The 21,134-nt window shown below is 40.8% G+C and overlaps 1 protein-coding gene across 2 annotated transcripts; it reads right to left on the reverse strand.

Annotated features, from left to right (window-relative positions):
* Positions 1–9,333: 9,333 nt before the first annotated feature.
* On the reverse strand, positions 9,334–11,166 carry LOC120027021. 2 transcript variants are annotated; one of them, XM_038971874.1, is made up of 2 exons: positions 10,940–11,166; positions 9,334–10,072 (listed from the first exon to the last, which is right to left on the reverse strand). In XM_038971874.1, the coding sequence occupies exon 2, from the start codon at positions 10,066–10,068 to the stop codon at positions 9,412–9,414; it is 657 nt and encodes a 218-aa protein (XP_038827802.1). In that variant the 5' UTR covers positions 10,069–10,072; positions 10,940–11,166; the 3' UTR covers positions 9,334–9,411. The 2 variants fall into 2 exon arrangements, with proteins under 2 accessions (XP_038827802.1, XP_038827794.1); XM_038971866.1 differs by having other exon boundaries at positions 9,334–10,075.
* Between the last annotated feature and the right edge of the window lie 9,968 nt (positions 11,167–21,134).

The raw sequence follows: 21,134 nt of genomic DNA on the forward strand, positions 1-21,134 counted from the left end.
ACTCTCTTCTATACCTGCCCTTTCTGGAGGAAAGGTGATACAGAACAAGTAATTCCAGAACAACAAATAGGTCAAAACTTCAGAGGATTTCCTAAAAGATGTACAAACCAAGTTCTAGAATGGCATATTCTTCCACTTTGAGTTTCACAGACATTCGTTGCTGAAGTCTTCTGTGTGATTAGAGTGCAGAGCCCAGAATCCCTGTCTGCTTTACTGTGGTGTCAAAAATGAGGCTGTCATGGAAACACAAACTATTTAATAAAGACGTGGTTATACATTTCATTGTATTTATTATTAAGATTTTTATTTATATGAGAAAGTAATTTGTCATTATGTGATAACAACAATTATAAGTGGACAGGCACAGCTATGTCCTTTTTAGGTTCCTTATTCCAAACACTGCTTGACGTGGCCTCCACACAGGGAACCATAACTTCCATCTGCTGTAGCACACATACAAACCAATGGTGCATATAAACACTAGATGACTGATGGGTGGCGCTGTTTTGAAGTCACTGCGTCACCATTTTTGTACCCCTCCACCAGTGTAAAAAGGAAGTCTTTTTTTTGTCAAGCATATTATATTACAGACACCTTAATACATACTTTTAAATTGTATTATATGAACAAACAAAACAACCACAAAAAAATGTTTCCTTAAAGTACAATTCTTAGAGAGTATGAATGTTACTGTTCACCTTTACAACAAATAAATACTTAAATATATGTAATTTTGCCCTTGAAACATTAAATTGAAATAATATAGCATTCCATTTATTCCTATGGAGGACTGCTCTTTCCGAGAAGTACCAATATGGTGGACAGTGGCTTCAAAGTCTATCAATGGCCAATACAGATAAATAGCAATCTAGTGTTTTAATACATCATTGATACAAACCACTACAGCAGGGTTCCCCAACTGGGGAAACTTTTCTTGTTTTAATTTTATTGTTGGACATAAAAGACTGTAAAAACACCAGGAAATCAGCTCCAAGTGATTTTAATTTTGGAAATCTGTTCCGAACTATTCCCACGCATTATAGACACATGATTGTATACAAATGTAAGCATGGTTTGAAATGTAAGCATCTGTTTGTGATTCTTGTGGTCAAATTGCAGTCTATAAATTATTTGTAATTATACCATCCCCCCCCCCCCCCCCCCCCCCTGTCAAGAAAAATCAGCCCAAGATTTACTGTAGGGCAGTTGTTGATCCCTGCCCAACAGTAACTGAGGCTGTGGCTCATTACTGCCTCTGCTGGAAGATTGCACTGTAATAGAACAGTATTACAGTCATCATTACAAGTAGCCTACTTCAATTGATGTGGTTTTGAATAGATCACTATATCCCGAACAGACACGTTGATACTTTATGATTAGCAACAAAATAAAATAAAACCAAAATAATGTATTTGTTTAATAGTAAGTGTGTCAGGTACATTTTTAACAGATCAGGTTCTGCTTCCTGTCAACAACCACATAGCCATGTCTTGTGTATTCTACTGCGTTCCATTTTACCACATTCCCTGGAGATAAGACCTCTCCCTTCATGTAGCTTTGAATCTCACAAGGGGAGAGCACTCTGTCCCACATGTGGACATCGGTCTCATGTCCGTAAAAGGAGTCATACACATTAAACCCACCAACGTATGTATCTTGGTCCTGACCTAAAATAATACTCGGAGTACCAGAGATGGAGCCACCGGCTTGGAGAGTTTTCCTCGAACTTGGCTTTCCATTCACCCACAGTTGAGTCAGTCCTGTACTGGCATCCCACGTCCCACAGAGTTCCACTCGTTCCTTTTGTCTGGCAATCCCCAGAAATAGATACCTTGGTTCCCAATGTACACCCTGTCATTTCTCCCATCTCCCCTGAAGATGACAAAACCATCAGCATGAGAAGGCGTGGCCAACGAGGAAATGGTCTGCTCCTTCGTCTGGTAGTCGGTGAAAAATCAAACGCAGACAGTCACAGCAAAAAAAGATTTTGTTCATGTCTTGACAAAGGCGGTGTTTGACTCCACTGGGGAAATTATTTCCTTCTCTGACATGTCTGTTACAATTAGAATCATATTCGTTATTAGAGTTGCAAAGGGAGGAAATATTCCTGGTAACTTTCACAATTTTGTGTCTGAAAATTCCCAGAACTTTGGAAAATTACAGGGAATTTTGCAACCCTAGTAGTATAGTAAGTAAGTACTACTGAAACACGTAATTATTCAACAATTCATAATAGTATTTTGGGCCATCTACAGGATTTCAGTCTTACCTTGTGGCACAGCATAGCAGCACGTGAAGATCATCAGAAGCCATGTCTGCATGTCTGCAGTTACATTTTGTAGTTTCAGTTGGAGTAAGCACCAATGTTATGGACACATCCTCAAAGAATATTCCTATTTCTAATTTAGAAAATGGACTGAAAATGGGAGGGACTACCTGTGTGCTCTTATGAATGCCAGCCAGACAATTTTATTTTTATTTTATCTTTATTTAACTAGGCAGTTAAGAACAAATTCTTATTTTCAATGACGGCCTAGGAACAGTGGGTTAACTGGCTTGTTCAGGGGCAGAACTACAGATTTTTACCTTGTCAGCTCGGGGATTCGATCTGCCACCCCATACATTCCCCACTTCCTTGATATTGGTCTAGATTAGAAAATAGAGTCATCTGAGAATCAAAGTTCATATGATTGATCAACATTGCCAGTTTATCAAGATGTTGGATGTTCTGCCATCTGACTTTCTAGGTCAAACCAATTTCTAGGTCAACAGGTGTATTAATCAGCATTTTCACACAGTTAGTAGGTAATGGTATTATTGGGCAAACATCATAGAAATTCTATAGAGAGTTTGAGCAATCTTTTAAAGTTCCAATGCAGCTGTTTTTATCTCAATATCAAATCATTTCTGGGTAACAAGTAAGTACCTTACTGTGATAGCTTTCAATTAAAATGGTCAAAAATAAACAAAAATAGCTTCTTAGCAAAGAGCAATTTTTCAAGCAAGAATTTTGCTAGGACTGTCTGGGAGTGGTCTGAGTGGAGAGGGGAAAACTAAAAACTAGCTCTTATTGGCAGAGAACTCTCTTTCTTATTGGTCTATTAACTCATTTACCAACTGGTGATGTCACCAGGCAGGCCAAAACTCCACCCCACCAAAACATGCTGAAATTTCAAGCTGTCTTTTTAAACAGCTCTTACACTAAAAGGGCATTATCATAATTTTCACAATTTCACATTATTATTCCAACCTCATAATGTGGAAATATGTTTAAAACACAGGGAAAGCAGGTTTTTGACTCCACTGGTCCTTTAACAATTGGTGGACAGCTTCTGCCACGGATTTGAACTTTATTCCCTCTCTATAGTTTTATCTCACACAGATGTGGTGCCACTTTAACAGACATAAAGCAACGTTTAATTGGACACTGTAACTGTTCAATTAAAATTACATTTTTAGAAGCTCATATTCTGTTCACACATCAAAATAATGTTGTTGACTTGTACCTGAGACCAAAGCATAAATGAAAGAGAAAAAAAAACACACCTCAAACTTGTATCTGAAACAGACGGTTTCAAAAATACTTGCTATTTCTTGATATTGTGTGAGCTCATACTTTTGCCAAAACGTAACATTTTCCCTTTGGCTGGACTAGAAAATCATCTCTTTACTTTAAATTTATAATGACTGGTATACACCCACACAACTCTGTTTGTGAATGGGGCAAGCAGTGGTGTGCAGCAATGCTAGCTAGCTTAAGACATTGTCAAGCGGACTGTCACTTCTGTTTGCAAGGTAGAGAGCCCTGCAGTGCCGGCCAAGCCAATAAGCGGCATAAGCTAGTGCATCGGCAGTTTTCCACTTCTTATGTCAGTCACTGATAGTTACTGAATTAGCCCATGTCAGCTAACATTCTTTAGATTGCTAGGTAGTTAGTCTAGCCAGCTATCAAAACCTTGTATTAATCATGTCCGAGATCCCAGGGGCCCTGACCTCCCCCATTGATTTTTTTTGTCAGTCTCACTCAGACATTATATGAACATGGCATTAGTCTTGGCAAAATGTAGAATTGCATGAAATTAGCTTTAAAACGGATTTGATTTTCCCTCCAACTAATTGCAAAATACGTAGAATTGCAGAAAATTTGCTTTAAAACTGCAAAATTGTCTCTCAGTCCCATGGCAAAATAAGTAGAACTGCATGAAATTAGTTTTAAAATGGCAAAATGTTCTCTCTGCCCCATGGCAAAATTAGGAGAATTGTATGAAATTTGTTTTAAAACTACAAAAATTATATATTTTTTAATAAAACTTAAAATCTCGCTTAGGGCCCCCAAAAGGCTATGGCTGGCCATGGGGCCCTGGTTCGAGTTGTTGTACACCCTGGGTGGTAGGAAGCTAAGCTGCTAAGCAAGCACACTTAGGTTCGACACACCACTTTAACAAAAGTTTTAAAAATGTACACTGTGTGCTCTTATGAATGCCAGAAGTAATACATTCCCCACTTCCTTGTTTTTGATGTTGGTCTAGATAAGAAAATAAGGTAATCTGAGAATCAAAGTTCATATAATTTATCAATATTGCCAGTTTATCAAGATGTTCTTTTTGTCATCAACAGCTGTGTTAGTAGGAATTGTCACGCATTTAGTAGGTAATCGTATTATTCGGCAAACACATCATAGAAATTCAATAGAGAGTTTGTGCAAGCTTTTACTTTTATGACCTCTTTTATGACCTCTCTATGGTTTTATCTCACACAGATGTGGTGCCACTGTAACAGACTTAAAGTAAAGTAAAGTTAAAGTTTCATTGGACACTGTAACTGTCCAATGAAAATCTAATTAAAAAAAGTTAATATTCTGTTCATTCACAACCAAATAATGTTGTTGACTTGTCCTTTACTTCTACTTGTGACCAAAGCATAAATGTAAAAAAATATAAAACACCTCAAACTTGTATCTGAAACAGACAGTTAAAAAGATGCTTGCTATTGCCTGATATTATGTGACCTCTGTTTACGTGTCATGAATATTTATGGTTCTTTGTTAAAACCTTTAGGGCCATTGTCTCACCAGTCAGGTACCTATCCAGTTCACACCTGACTGAGGTTTTTGGTGTAACCACTAAATTGACCACTTTGACACTAAAACCAGGGGACCTTACAAGCTTTACTCTGGAACTAAATAACTGTTTTTCCAAGATGCAGAAAAAGTTTGTTATCTGAAAGCCATTTAGTGATATTGGATAACTCTGCACTAAGGATCTCTTCTACTGAGGCTTTGTTCTTATTGGACACCAGTAGAGCAGAGTCATCCACATTCAAAAGTAAATGATGAGCGTTTTCTGATTTCATATCGTTAAGGTATAGTAGGATGAGAAGTGGGTCAAGGATGCTCCCCTTCTGGACCCCACACCTAATCTCCTTCGCACTAGAATGTTTTCCATTAACTTCACTGGTGTAGGGGGCAGTATTTTCACGTCCGGATGAAAAGCGTACCCAGAGTAAACTGCCTGCTACTCAGGCCCAGAGGCTAGGATATGCATATTATTAGTATATTTGGATAGAAAACACTCTGAAGTTTCTAAAACTGTTTGAATGATGTCTGTGAGTATAACAGTCGTCATATGGCAGGCGAAAACCTGAGAAAAATCCAACCAGGAAGTGTGAAATCTGAGGTTTGTAGTTTAAATATACTGTGTCTATGGGGTCAGATTGCACTTCCTAAGGCTTCCACTAGATTTCAACAGTCTTTAGAATGTTGTTTCATGCTTCTACTATGAAAGGGGAGCGAATAAGAGCTGTTTGAACCAGTGGTCTGGCTGAAAGTCTTTAGTTTAGTCGTGCGCAGCCGTGAGGACGAGCTCCGTTCCCTTTCATTTCTAAAGAAAAAGGAATTGTCCGGTTGGAATATTATTGAAGATTTATGATAAAAACATCCTAAAGATTGATTCTATACATAGTTTGACATGTTTCTACAAACTGTAATGGAACTTTTTTGACTTTTCGTCTGGACTTGGACTACTGGACTAAACGCGCAAACAAAAAGGAGGTATTTGGACATAAAGATGAACTTTATCGAACAAAACAAACATTTGTTGTCTAACATGGAGACCTGGGAGTGCCATCCGATGAAGATCATCAAAGGTAAGTGATTAATTTTAACGCTATTTCTGACTTTTGTGACACCTCTCCTTGGCTGGAAAATGGTTGTATGGTTTTCTGTGGCTAGGCGCTGACCTAACATAATCGCATGGTGTGCTTTTGCCGTAAAGCCTTTTTGAAATCTGACACAGCGGTTGCATTAAGGAGAAGTTTAACTTTAATCGTATGTTAAACACTTGTATCTTAGATCAATGTTTATGATGAGTATTTCTGTAATTTGATGTGACTCTGCACTTTCACCGAATGTTTGTTTGAGACAATGCATTTCTGAACATAACGCGCCAATTTCAAATTAGGTTTTTGGACATAAAGATGAACTTTATCGAACAAAGCACACATTTATTGTCTAACATGGAGTCCTGGGAGTGCCATCTGATGAAGATCATCAAAGGTTAGTGATTCATTTAATCGCTATTTCTGACTTTTGTGAGCCCTCTCCTTGGCTGGAAAATAGCTGTATGGTTTTCTGTGACTAGGCGCTGACCTAACATAATCGCATGGTGTGCTTTTTGCAGCTGATATTGGCATGCAACGCCAATGCAGCCATAGGCCTACAGCAGTAGTTCCCAAGTTCCAGTCCTTGAGTACCCCCAACAGCACACTTTTGTTGGGGGTACAAACATACTTGATTCAACTAATTGAGGGCCTGATGATTAGTTGACAAGTTGAATCAGGTGTGTTTGTCTGCGGATAAGATGAAACTGTATTGTTGGGGGGGTACTCGACGACCAGAGTTGGGAACCACTAGCCTATAGTATGATGATATTAGAGACAATTTATGCTTGATCCGAAAATGTGGTGGGAGGCGCTGTATAGATGGTGGTACACAATTTCGGAGCCTCCAGTCCAAATTGAGCTCCGTACCACTTTGCCGTGCACCTTTCAAATTTTGTAACAATGCGGAGGGCTTCGTATAGCTCCGCATTGACATGATTGGTTGACGGTAGGTGGGATCGGGAGGTCCTGTATAAACACAAACTCACTTCCTTGACAACTTCGTTCACAACAGCTCTGCGAAACGCAAGAATTATGAATGCCCTGACTTCTGCAGAGGCCTTATCACTGTAAATGCTGCATGGCCAATGCAGACATCGGATTGACGATGGAGCGCCTTTAAGCCTTATGGACATTTGCGATGCACCCCTCCCCTTTACATTGTGCATCTGAAGCAGAGAATAGCTTAACTCACACACTGTTTACATAATGTTATATGTTCTCAATTTAAAAATGATTCCAGTAGACAATGTATTCGAGGCTAATCATCATACTAGAATTTGTACATGCCTTGTGCTGACATGATATTTGTTGGTGTAAATCCAACCCTTGTCATTTGGGCTCCCGAGTGGCGCAGTGTTCTAAGGCACTGCATCTCAGTGCTTTAGGCATCATTACTGACACCCTGGTTCAATTCCAGGCTGTGATTGGGAGTCCCATAGGGTGGTGCACATTTGGCCAAGTGTCGTCTGGTTGTAGGCCGTTATTGTAACTAAGAATGTGTTCTTAACTGACTTGCCTAGTTAAATAAAGGTTAAATAAAAAAATGACAGACAACCTGGTTTGAATCCTGGCTGTATCACTACCGGATGTGATTGGGAGTCCAATAGGGCAGTGCAAAATTGTCTGATTTCTTTTTATTTTCCCATGATGTCAAGCAAAGAGGCACTGAGATTGAAGGTAGGCCTTGAAATACATCCACAGGTACACCTCCAATTGACTAAAATGATGTCAATTAGCATATCAGAAGCTTCTAAAGCCATGACATAATTTTCTGGAATTTCCCAAGCTGTTTAAAGGCACAGTCAACTTAGTGTATGTAAACTTCTGACCCACTGGAATTGTGATACAGTGAATTATAAGTGAAATAATCTGTCTATAAACAACTGTTGGAAAAATTACTTGTGTCATGCACAAAGTAGATGTACTAACCAACTTGCCAAAACTATAGTTTGTTAACAAGAAATTTGTGGAGTGGTTGAAAACCTAAGTGTATGTAAACCTCCGACTTCAACTGTATATATACAGTCTTGTAACGATGTGCAAATGGTTAAAGTACAAAAGGGAAAATAAATAAACATAAATATTGGTTGAATTTACAATGGTGTTTGTTCTTCACTGTTCTTCACCCTTTTCTTGTGGCAACAGGTCACAAATCTTGCTGCTGTGATGGCACACTGTGGTATTTCACCTAGTAGATACGGGAGTTTATCAAAATCGGGTTTGTTTTCAAATTCTCTGTGTAATCTGAGGGAAATATGTATGTCTAATATGGTCATACATTTGCTAAAGAGGTTAGGAAGTGCAGCTCAGTTTCCACCTCATTTCGTGTGCAGTGTGCACATCTCCTTCCATCTCTCATCCGGGACCGTAAACCGTTAAGTGGTCGCCAAATGAGGTAGAGTGTCAATTCGTTAATACATTGTAGGTGAACGGAGGAGTTCGCTCCTCTCCTTGATTTCTTCCTCCGGTGGATGATATTCAGGTGTATCTTATCGCGGAAGAGTTTAGAAATCCGCCACACCCAATTTGAATGAGCTGTTTGCTACTTAACCTTACAACTATAAAATGTCTAGCACAACTAGCTACATTTATTTTTACCTCTTTACACATGTATTGTGGAATTCCTCCTCTGTAAACGTAATTTGCCTGCTAGTGGAGCAGGAGACTCTCATTTCATACAAGTGCATGTTTCCATGTTACCTCGCCTCCTCTCCTCGATGACCTTTGACCTTTTTCAAAAAGAGGTGGAGAAGACGGAGGAGAGGAATTTAGCAAATCCAATTGAGACTCTCCCTAGGCCTTTTTCTCAAATGGATTTCATTGACTCCTCGTCCTTTTGAAATTGCGCTAATGCATTGTCTAGATTTCAGTATACTAATACTGGGCATGCATATGTTTGTTGCAGCAGCCACCTTAGCTACAATGTAGTCTTAGACACTCATTGTGTGTAATCTGCCGCCCAGCATTAAAACAGTGTAATTAAAAAGCTTGTTTATCAATGAAAGTCGCATGATACGGAATCTAACTTTAAAGACTAAAAGGAAAGAATAACAAGACAAGAGTAAACATGTCGTCAATGGCAAGATGTACGAACGGAAGGAGACAGATCCATAATCCCCCTCCGAGTTCATCGTGGGGGACAATGTGTGAATCAACAAAGCTTCATTTATTTCCACACAAACTTTTTTTTATTGTCGAATTAACCAATAATGTCATAATCATATAGTATCCAGTATTTCAAATCTGTCGCTTTCAACTGCTCCTTTTGCAGACATGTTTGTTCATAAAAGGGCATACAGTGGCGTCACACCCCCAACACACCTCCAGAGAGTGGCCAATCGGTGTCTGCATCTTGCACCCCTTACACCTGCCCACAACCCCCTGCTCGTTTCCCTGTCCACTTGACTCTGCCCCCTGTCTCTGCTGACTGATGAGCTTCTCGAGGGCTTTCTTCGTGGCCGGGTCGCCACAGTGTGCAATGCCTTCCACCGCCACCCGCTTGGGGTCTTTAACACAGTCCTCCTCATGCCCAATGACGGTGGAGGGCAGCCAGGCAGTATCATAGCCGCTCTGTTGCCACGAGCGCCACATTGCTAAATTCTGTCCATCCATCTTCTTCACGCGGCCCACCCGGACTTTCAGCTGCAGTACCACGTGTTGCCCAGGGGGGCACCCACTAGGGTAGCCCTGCGCCTTGGCTATGTCCCGGCTGCAATAGACCCCCGGGCCCAACGTGCCCCCCGCAGAGGGCCGGAAACCCCCTGTGATGATGGCTCGAGCGCTGTCACGGTGGGTGCCATGGTACATGGTGTAGCCTTGTCTGCCCCGTGGTGCCTGACCAGGTTTCAGGACAATCTGCTTCTCAACCACAGCCTCCCAACCGCTGAACTGCACCAACTTCGCTGGCATGGCTCTGCTAACGGACACACAGTTGACACCAATTTGTAAACAGATGAGATCAATCAATCAAATGTATTTATAAAGACCTTTATAAATCAGTTGTTATCACAAAGTGCTTAACAGTAACCCAGCCTAGACCCCAAAGCGCAACCAAAGCAGAAGTGAGAGCACAGTGACAAAAACTCCCATGAAGGAACCTGGAGAGGAGCTCAGTTCAGAGAGAGGGGTGGCCTATCCTCTCCAGGCTGTACCGGGTTAGGCTATATGTGTTGTACACACACATCAAAACATATTAAAGACACAGACATAGAGGTTTTCTTTTCTAAAATCTCCCCACTCAAATGATTATTTATTCAAGTATGTTTCCATGATTTATTCCACCAGAAATTCTAATTCGAACCGTACAGCTGAAGATCCGCTTTATAGGGCTTTTGACAAAGGCAATGTTCCCGCAGTTGCGGATACCGCATTCACGGTAATTGCTGCATATGTTGCTGAATCAGAAATAGTCTTTAAACGTGAACTACAACGCAGATATTCTCCGCTACTGCTTGAATCAAGCCCCAAGTGTGCTAATTTGACTACACAGTAGGATATCATAATGTATACAAGGTGTCACTGAACACTTATTTTCCCCTGAACTAAACTCCAACTTCTCTGTCCATAAAGAGTATGTTGTATAGTCACCACCAGGGCTGGAATAAGTTCAGGGAATAATTGAATTAATTCAAATCTCCCTTAATTTCCTGTATTATGAAGACTTTTCATTTTCCTGAACTAACAGAATTAAAATCAACCCTGATCACCATAGCAGCTGTACTGCGGTAATTCGCTAAAATATTATTACAGTGTTTTTACCTTTCTCTCGTGATTAACCTACCTTTTTTGCCTCCAATGTTTTGACAGTGTTTCTCATAGTTTCACTTTCGATTTTTCAGCTCAACTCCGCTTCCTTGAGTGGCATTCATGGACATCACACCCAATAGAATCTCTTCAAACAATATCCTGTTTGCTTTAGAGAGCACATTCACTTTCATTTTAAAGTGATGTACACAGAATCCCTCATTCTTGTAATCATGCTATTCCATTTCTTAAGGTAAAACCAAAGGCCCGTTCTCATGGTCAGACATGCTAGGCAATATCGTCCTCTAGTGATTTTTTGGGGATACAGCATGTATTATTTTATCATTGGTCATTAGGGTTGGGGTTAATTCCATTTCAAATCCAGTCAATTCAGAAACTAAACCAGATTCAAGTGACACATTTTTCATTGAAAAACATTTAAGAGAATAGGAATTGGAATTTCAGTGTGTGTATATATAGTATTGTTTCATTACAGTATTTACAAGCTCATCACATATTTATGATTTTATATGGGAATCAAAAAGCTTTCATGAATGTTCACCATGTGCTAATCAGCACTGTCAACAAACCCCATTATGACATCACAATGTAACATAACCCTTGCCATGATGTCATTGCTGGTTCCATCTGACTGGCAAAATTCAATTTCCACTCATTTCATGATAGATCTCTCACAGAGATAGGTTAAGTTCTTATTTAGAGAGTGCTAATATTTATCATCAATGGCTTATCGAGGAAGAAAAACAAGTGAGTTTGACAAACTCCAGAAGGAGAACTCTCAGATGAAGAGGGTCATCGAAAACTTGAGGAAGCAAAACATGGCTTTAAACCGACAGGGTGACCAGGACAAGTTTTCAAGTTTTGTAAGGCTCATCAGTTTTTCAAAAATATCACTGTGTTTATTTTATGGTTTCAAAGATATACAATAGGCCTACATCCATAACATCTTCAGCTTAAAAGCTTTATATGACACACAGTAGAAACTATTTTGACTACTTCACTTCTGCTATTCATTTCATACTGTACCATTGCGATCCAGGGCTATCAGGAGAGCTACTCAATCCCAGAGGGCCATCGTGGCTTCATCAGCGATGCCAGACTTCTGCAGATGCAGAGAGCTGAGAGAGAGGCCATGGAAGTAAAGCAAAGAAAGATAAGTGCTGTCCACGATAATTATGTCCGGACTGCTCTCATCGGGGTTGGCAGCACCTTCGCGCACCACTTCGTCCCCTCTATTCAGTGCCTTCCATGCCCGAAAGCTCCACTGAGGCCTTTGCCGCGAAGGCTGGAACACATAGCTCTGGCCCCACTGAAGAACGTGGTGGGGGTGGACGGAGCCCAAGTTCCACCCGGATCTCACTCTCTGGAGTCCATCCAGGTAAAGAAGTCATGCAGTAGCGTGCGTCCTGTTCCCGTCCCTCCCACTGGAGCTCCCTCCAAGATGGGCAAGAAGAAGAAGGGCAGGCGGGGAGTCAAGGCCCTGAAAGTCCAGTCAGACCAGGGCTGTGCTGACAACAATGGACCCATTGACCTGTTGAAGGAGGTGAGGGCCATCGAGGCTCACTTGAAGGAGGAGGCCTGGAAGGTAGGATGGACTTTGAATTTATTGTAAATGTGCAAATTTGCAGTTCGGGATTATACTTGGACTGATAAATTGCCAAAACAGACAGTGGTTCCATGTCTTAGGATACTAGAATAGATCATAGAATACAGGATCTCTCTATGTATTAGTTAATGTATATAGTTCTATATGTATTTCTATGATGGGAGCATTCTTTTCTGGTCTACGCCAAAGGTTGTACAAGAGGTGAAGGCCATGGGCAGAAGTTTGGGCTCGGTTATGTCCATGAGGGAAATAGACACCAGCTCTCTGGAAAGCCTGAGCTCAGTGGATATGAACACCCCTGCAGAGCTCCGTGACTACTTGGAAGTCGGGACCCCGGTCAAGTCATGTGACACCACACCCAGGCCTGCTACCTCTCTTACCAAGCCCAGGAGCAAACTGCCTCGGCCAATAAGGTTCCTGAGCCTGCCAAAGGCTGCCACCGGCTCAGGTCAGTCCCTCTCATGTTCTCACACTAATGTAAATTAGACGGGGAGATGACGCTAGGTAGATTTATAGGAAGACAGTAGGAAGGGAAGGGACACAAATGGCTTTTCATATAACTTTTTTCCCCAGCTTAGCCCAGGGCTAAGACATTTTTCCACACTTGCTTTGCCTGTTTCACAGTGAGATAACCTTTGCTCAAAGCTCAACAGCTTCTACCCACCAAGCCATAAGACTCCTGAACAGCTAATCAAATGGCTACCCAGACTATTTGAATTGCCGCTCTTTAATTATTTGTTACTGTTATTTTTTTTTATTTTTTTTTTTTACTTGTCTATTTTTTACTCAACACGTATTTTTCTTAAAACCGCATCGTTGGTTAAGGGCTTGTAAGTAAGCATTTTACGGTAAGGTTGTATTCGGCGCGTGTGACAAATACAATTGGATTTGATTTGAACTGGACCCTGCTTCTGAGCATGGTGAGCACCAAAGAATGTGGGCTACATTTAGAGTTATATGATATCATAATGAACTAATATGTTCTAGTGTTAAACGCTACAAACAGATATGGAAATTAATAAATATATACAGTTCACAGAGAGATAGATGTCCGCTTTCAACCCATAGACAAGAAGGCAGCCAGTGAGCCAAAGGGCCAAATAAAGAAGAGTCAGGACCAGGCCAGATTGCAGCCCCTGTCCAACCCAGAGCAGGCCCTGACTAAGACCTTCAAGCTGCTCCGCTCTGCCTCTGATGACTGGTGAGCATTCACTGTAGACAAGACCATGGGAGCTAGGCTAAAGGAAGCACAGTGTAGTGTCCTTGGAAATGTAGATTTGAGCTACGGAGCGTAGAAACTTCAGAAATTAAGAGACCGGAGTCCTAATTGATGAACATCATCATAATGTTTTTGGAAAATGTTGTGGAAATTTCTTACGTTTATTTCACTGAATTGCAGGGAGAAGAAGATTGAGGGTTTGACCTCTCTCCGTGTGATGTCTCAGAACCACATGGACATGCTGATGCCTAAACTCCACGATATCTGCCTTGCCATTATAAATGAGGTAGCTTTATTCATTCATTGCCATGTTCATTCATTTGCACAAATCTGCTACATTTGGAGAACAAGTCAAGACAAATTATTGTGTCATGTTTCTGATGTTTGTAGGTTGTACTGCTCAACATTAATAGCTGGGCCTGTGCGTGTTATTATCATTCAGGTGAAGAACCTGCACTCTGCAGTGTCCTGTGCTGCCATGGCCACACTGGGTGACATGTACATCCACCTCCAGAGGGCCATGGACAGTGAGGTGGAGATGACGGCACGCGTACTGCTGCACAAAGCCAGTGAGGCCAACACCTTCATCCGGCAGGGCGCAAACATTGCCCTGGGTCACATGGTGCAGAGCTGCACCCCTACCCGTGTCATGAATGCCCTGCTGGTCGGTGGGCTGAGGTAAGGAGGGAGAGCGGTCAATTAACAGTCACTCACTAAGGGGTAGATCCTGACTTCCACAAATGTTCACTTTGCCTCTCACATTGAACGTTTGACTCGAGTGGAAGTTAGGATTCACTCCAAACAGCCCTGATGTGACAATGCAATAGATCATTGATATGGAGTGAACTTTCTGGTGCAAAATGGTCACTGCTCGCTTAGGTATACTACACATTAATATTAGGGCCGGGACAATACCAGTATCGCAATATATTTTTAATGGCAAAAGGAAAACACAACGCAGATCTCACTCTTTGGTCCTTTAAAAACCTGCTGTATGTAAAATATTGTGTGCTATAGCTTGGAAAATAAATAAATATGACTCATAATGATATTTGTTTCCAACATTACAGCTGTTTTCCTAAAGAAATGAAATCCGCTTTGTGTTTTGGATACTGGTATCGTCCCGGCCCTAATTAGCAGTGGATGTGTCATCTCTACACAAGAACATTTGTTAACACTTTATATGAAAGTGATGCTCCAGAGCAGGGCCGGCTCTAGCCTCTTGGGGACCCTAATTGAGATTTAATTGTGGCCCCCCTCTTGACGGCAGAGAGAAACATGTACGTTTTAAAGTTAATTTCCTGCAATTCGACACATCTTGCCATTGGATGATATGTCTTACAGATACTTAGGACTAAATTGGAGTTTTTTCTATTAGATGAACAGATATAACGAACACGTGGACTACGTGATGGCGAATATGCAAGCGATCTATATTTTTGAGTTATGGCAATCAACTCGTATTAATGATTTGATCAAAAATGGCAAGAATGTTCTCACATTTGATTCGAATAGGGATTAAATTCTTCAGTACTGGCAATATACACTGAGTACACCAAGCATAAGGGGGTGGGGGGTCCGGTGAACACGTCAGTGTTCTATGGCCGCAGGCAGAACAGCAGAAACAGGGTCAGCAGCATGACCAGATGGACTAGGGACGGGGACAGCCAAGAGTCGTCAGGCCAGGTAGTCTTGAGGCATAGTCCTAGGGCTCAGGTCCTCTGGGAGAGGAGATAGAGAGAGATGGGAGAATTAGAGGGAGCATATCTAAGATCACACAGGACACCAAATAAGACAGGAGAATTACACCAGATATAACAGAATGACCCTAGCCCCCCGTTCAAATGCACTTAAATATTTTGTCTTGCCCATTCACCTGCATGGAACACATACACAATCCATGTCCCCTCCCATTCATTTACACTGCTTGAAGTAGATTTAACTGTTGTTTACGAAAATATATATATATTTTTTTACCCCCTTTTCGTGGTATACAATTGGTAGTAGATACTGTCTTGTCTCATCGCTGCAACTCCCGTACGGACTCGGGAGAGGCGAAGGTCAAGAGCCATGCGTCCTCCGAAACACAACCCAACCAAGCCGCACTGCTTCTTAACACAATGCACATCCAACCCAGAAGCCAGCACCAATGTGTCGGAGGAAACACCGTACACCTAGCAACCTGGTCAGCGTGCACTGCGCCCGGCCTGCCACAGGAGTCGCTAGTGCGCGATGAGACAAGGATATCCCTGCCGGCCAAACCCTCCCTAACCCGGACGACGCTGGGCCAATTGTGCGCCGCCCCATGAGCCTCCCGGTCGTGGCCGGCTGCGGCAGAGCCTGGGCTCAAACCCAGAAACTCTGGTGGCACAGCTAGCACTGCGATGCAGTGCCTTAGACCATGGCGCCACCCAGGAGGCTTCTAAAATACTTTTAATTCAAATCATATGGTTTGGTTTCAATACTTCAAAACCAAATGGTAGGTGATATATCAGCCAATCAGCATTCATAATTGAAATTATAAACCGGGTGGTTCGAGCCCTCTGCGTTGCGTCGTGCATAAGAACAGACCTTATACGTGGTATATTGGCCATAAACTACAAACCGGGCCTTATTGCTTAAATATGTAGTGGTCTTTGATATATATTATAGTAATCAGACTGATTAGATAAAACCACATCTGAAGTTGCTATTGACCAATCCAATCAGATAAACGGACTATTTTAGATTAATTGAAATGTGAATTCATTTGTGATATCTTGATGTACCTTCAGTTCTGTGTTTTGCTCTTACACAAAAGAAGGTAGCATTTCTTTCTAGCTTGCTTGCAGCGAAGGTGTTACCTAAAGACATTTGCATGTCTAAAGCAGAAGACAATGCTACCTGCCAAAACGGACAACCCTGAAGTGATGCTGCTAGGCCCATTAACTGCTGGTCTGAAGATTTTTTGTATTTGTATTCATTATGGATCCCCATTAGCAGCTACTCTTCCTGGGGTCTGGCAAAATTAAGGCAGTTATACAATTTTAAAAACATTACAATACATTCATTACAGAATTCCCAACACACTAAGTGTATCCCCTCTGGCCCATACTCCACTACCACATATCAACAACGCAAAATCCATGTGTACGTGTGTGTGTATAGTGCGTATTTTATCATGTGTTTGTATGCATGTGTCTGTGCCTATGTTTGTGTTACTTCACATTCCCCGCTGTTCCATAAGGTGAATCTGATTTTTAAATCTGATTCTACTGCTTGCATTAGTTACCTGATGTGGGATAGAGTTCCATGTAGTCATGGCTCTATGTAGTCCTGTGCGCCTCCCATAGTCTGTTCTGGACTTGGGGACTGTGAAGAGACCTCTGGTGGCATGTCTTGTGGGGTATGCATGGGTGTCTGAGTTGTGTGCTAATATTTTAAACGGAGCTCGTTACCTTCAGCTTGTCAATACCTCTTACAAAAACAAGTAATGACGAAGTCAATCTCTCACTTTGAGCTATGAGAGATTGACATGCATGTCATTAATGTTAACTCTCTGTGTACTTTTAAGGGCTAGCCGTGCTGCCCTGTTCTGAGCCAACTGCAATTTTCCCAAGTCTCTCTTTGTGGCACCTGACCACATGACTGAAGAATAGTCCAGGAGCGACAAAACCAGGGCCTGTAGGACCTGCCTTGTTGATAGTGTTGTTAAGAATGTAGATCAGCGCTTTATTATGGACAGACTTCTCCCCATCTTAGCTGCTCTTGTGTCAATATGTTTTGACCATGACAGTTTACAATCCAGGGTTATTCCAAGCAGTTTAGTCACCTCAACTTGTTCAATTTCCACATTATTCATTACGAGATGTAGTTGAGGCTTAGGGTTTAGTGAATGATTTGTCTACAGTGACTAGAGTGCTGGCCATCCAGATCGTTTTGAACACTTCTGTCTGATCCAGAATCAGGTGTGTTCAAGGGAGGATTGTATAGGGCGGCCTAGCCCCTAAGTGACTCTTTACACTGTATGCAAGAATTTCCTCTGTGTTGTCTTAGGAATCAGGCATTATCTCACCAACCCCCTCGTCACCACTCTGGGTAGCAGAGTTTCAGTTGTCTTTACATCCGTAGGTCTGATATCTGATTGGAAGTTAACTTTTACAGTATCCTATTGGTCAACAACTCACATTTTTTTTATTCTAACAACTCAGAGGCTTTTAAAAAGAGTCTTATATTCATTGTCTCTCTCTTTTTCTTTGTTCCTGACCTGCGCTAGTGAGATACACTCTCTCCACCCCAGGAACACTTGGGGCATGGCCTTTCAGGCTATAACTTCTCTCTCTCTCTCTGATCATGCATAAAGTATCGCATTGTAATGTTTGTTAATGCCTTGTATATGATTTCATAATGTTAAATATCTGCCTTTCCACTCTCAGACCAATTCTTGCTAGTCAATGTCAACTCATTGCCGCTTGGTTGCATATTTTAATTATCTTTATAGAGTCAGATAAACATTCTAATATATAAATACTTATATATCAAATACTACAAAGTCAATCCATTTAATATTAATACACACCATCACAAATATGATCATTTGTCCATTTAGGCAGGTCTTAAGAAACGTTATGATATTAAGAAAATGTCTTTCAAAATAACAGAATAGCATATGTTGAGTTTAATTATGTTACTGGGCTTAGTTAGCCAAAGCTGGACTTCAAGTTCAGTCTGCCATCAAGTCGAAACGGTCCTATGGCAATATGTTTTCACCGTGGTGACGGAAAAGGGATATGGCTTGAAAACGTATCTCAATCCAGGGTTAAGGTGTCGCCGTACTCCTAATTGTCCCATTATCCAAGCCTCGAAATCGAGAAGATTGAAATACTGCTAGTTTTTAATGAACTGCCTTTTTCATCAGCATGCTAGGTTATTCCACAACACTTCCGGCAGCAACTCACCCCAATGCTAGACATCACATTTTTATGGAATCACATTTTTTTTTTGTTATGTCTTATACTTCCTTGTGTTGTGTATTTCTTCTTTTACCATGGCGTGATTTAGATTATTTTTAGTCATTGGTGTTGTTGTACTGTCTACTGATGTTGCTAGCTTTTGGTGAGTAACAAATCATTTATAAACATTTATAAAGTATATATAGTGAACACTTTAGATTAGGGGGTATTAGTGAGGTACTGAGGTATTATTGCATGTACTCCCATTCATAAATGCACTCATTAACAATGAATAAATACACCATTCATGACATTTATAAATACATGTATAAATATGTATATAAATGGTGAGTCAAACCATTAATCAACCATTAACGAATGCCTTATAAATACAAATTGTGAACATACTATTATCAAACACCTTATTAATTATCTTGTAAATCATTATTAAATCATTTAAAATAGCGTTTATAAATGTGTAAATAACTATTTAGAGATTGCTTATTGACATTTACAAATGTAGGAATAATAATTAATAAATGGTAAGTAAACTCTTTACAAACGGTTAATAAATGGTATATTTATTATACCGAATATTTTGATCCACCGATGAGACATCAATACAATCCATTATCATTCGTCTCCTAACTCATGTATCTCTATGATCTGTAACTGATGTGCTCTGTTTGTCCTTCTTCAGCCACCGTAACGCTGCGGTGAGGAGCTGCACTGCTCAGCACCTGGAGAGACTGGCTGAGGTCATGGGGATGGCTCGACTCCTGTCGGGGAAGAAAGACCTCACTGACCGTTTCTTGATTGCCGTCAGTAAACTGGCTGTGGACCCTGCACAGGAAGTCAGGTGGGAAGTTCATCCTGTATAGTTGCTTGCTTAAACATAATGGCCGGCCTAAACTAAGGCCGGGATTCAATCCATGGCTCGTTATAGTACTAGACCGCCGACAATGCAGCTTTTAAAGATAATTTACACTGGAGTCGACATCTGCAGCGTTTACCACAAATACAAATTGAAATTGCCTTTAAAAGCCACATTGTCGGCTGTCTAGAGCATCTACGCTAAAGGGTGTCATGGATTGAATTGCGGCCTCAACTAAACCCATCTAAAGACAGAATGCCTTGAAGAAAATGAAGTAGCGGAAGCACTTCAGGTACTCCAAAACAACCATAGGTGCTCTTGGAGGGGAATAGTAATTGAAAACCAAAAGGAAAAATTATAAACACAAATAAGTGCTAAGTGGCATAGGAAAATCCAAGTCCGGGCACTCATGTGGGTTTGAAAGTTAAAAAGCCAAAGGATTAGCTGAATCCAAGCCAACAGCTTTTGCCAAAAGCTTTTTACCTTTTAAACCCACACAAATGCCTGGGCTTTGACTTTTTATGTCACGTAGCACATATTTGTGGATATAATATTTCCTTTTGCATATAAAGACAGAAAGTCTTTATGTCAACCCCTTTCAAACATCAGACAGATCCTAATACACATTACAAGTTGAACACTGTCAATCTTCAGACACAACCACCAGACAAAACAACCACACAACACTTGGATGACCCCAGACTGATTATCAACATAGTTGCCATTTTGGTTGTGTTTGTTAGGGCACAAAACTTGTACTGTTTGCGATTTTAAAAATGTAAATGAGTCCAAATAGTCAGTACCTGATTCAGTTTCCTTCCTTCTGTTTGGTGCCTAATGAAGACAACCCTACTTGATCACAATGGTCGGCCTGAGCCAAGCGCTGTGCAGATCCGCTAAGATTTTCATAATAACAAATGGTTAATGCCCAGTTGTTAGATAGTTGAGAAGATTTGTAGATCAGGTATTGCAGTGTATTACTCAAACCGACCCTCTTGCAAATTCCACCTAATGTATGTCTTATTTTGATGGGATATTTTTGTCATCAATTGAGTACTGTTCTTAAATCACAGACAGCAGAAATTATTTGATATGTTGCATGTTTAAGATGATATAAATATCTTTGTCCGCAGGCATCATGGTCACAATATCTTGAGAAACGTGGCCACAAATGGCGACTTCGCTAAAATGTGGGACAAATTCGCTCCGAGGAAAGAGCGAGAATCCTTGAGGGAGGTCATCTCAAAGGTTAACCTCAAAGAAAGGTACATTCTCTCTGGATGATTAGAAGAAGTATGACAAATGAGCTGATATGATTACAGAAATCCAATCCCACTAGGCACAGATGTCAGTTCAATGTCTAGTTTTGATTTAAATATGGGAAATCAACCAAAATAGTAAGGTTAAAAGTTGGGTGAGAAATGACTTGACGTTGATGACTTTTTGAAAATCCAATCGGGTTTTCCACGTTGATTCACCGTCATCACATATATTTTGTTGTTGTTGTTGAAATGACATAGAAACAACGTTGATTCAATCAGTTTTGGCCCAGTGGGATGAATTTAATATACTGTAAGATTA

This window comes from Salvelinus namaycush, chromosome 2 (genome assembly GCF_016432855.1).
Source record: "Salvelinus namaycush isolate Seneca chromosome 2, SaNama_1.0, whole genome shotgun sequence".
NCBI classification, from domain to species: domain Eukaryota; kingdom Metazoa; phylum Chordata; class Actinopteri; order Salmoniformes; family Salmonidae; genus Salvelinus; species Salvelinus namaycush.

What these genes read in the sequence shown, in the direction of transcription:
- LOC120027021 (XM_038971874.1), bottom strand. Translation starts at nt 10,068, where the DNA reads ATGCCAGCGAAGTTGGTGCAGTTCAGCGGTTGGGAGGCTGTGGTTGAG.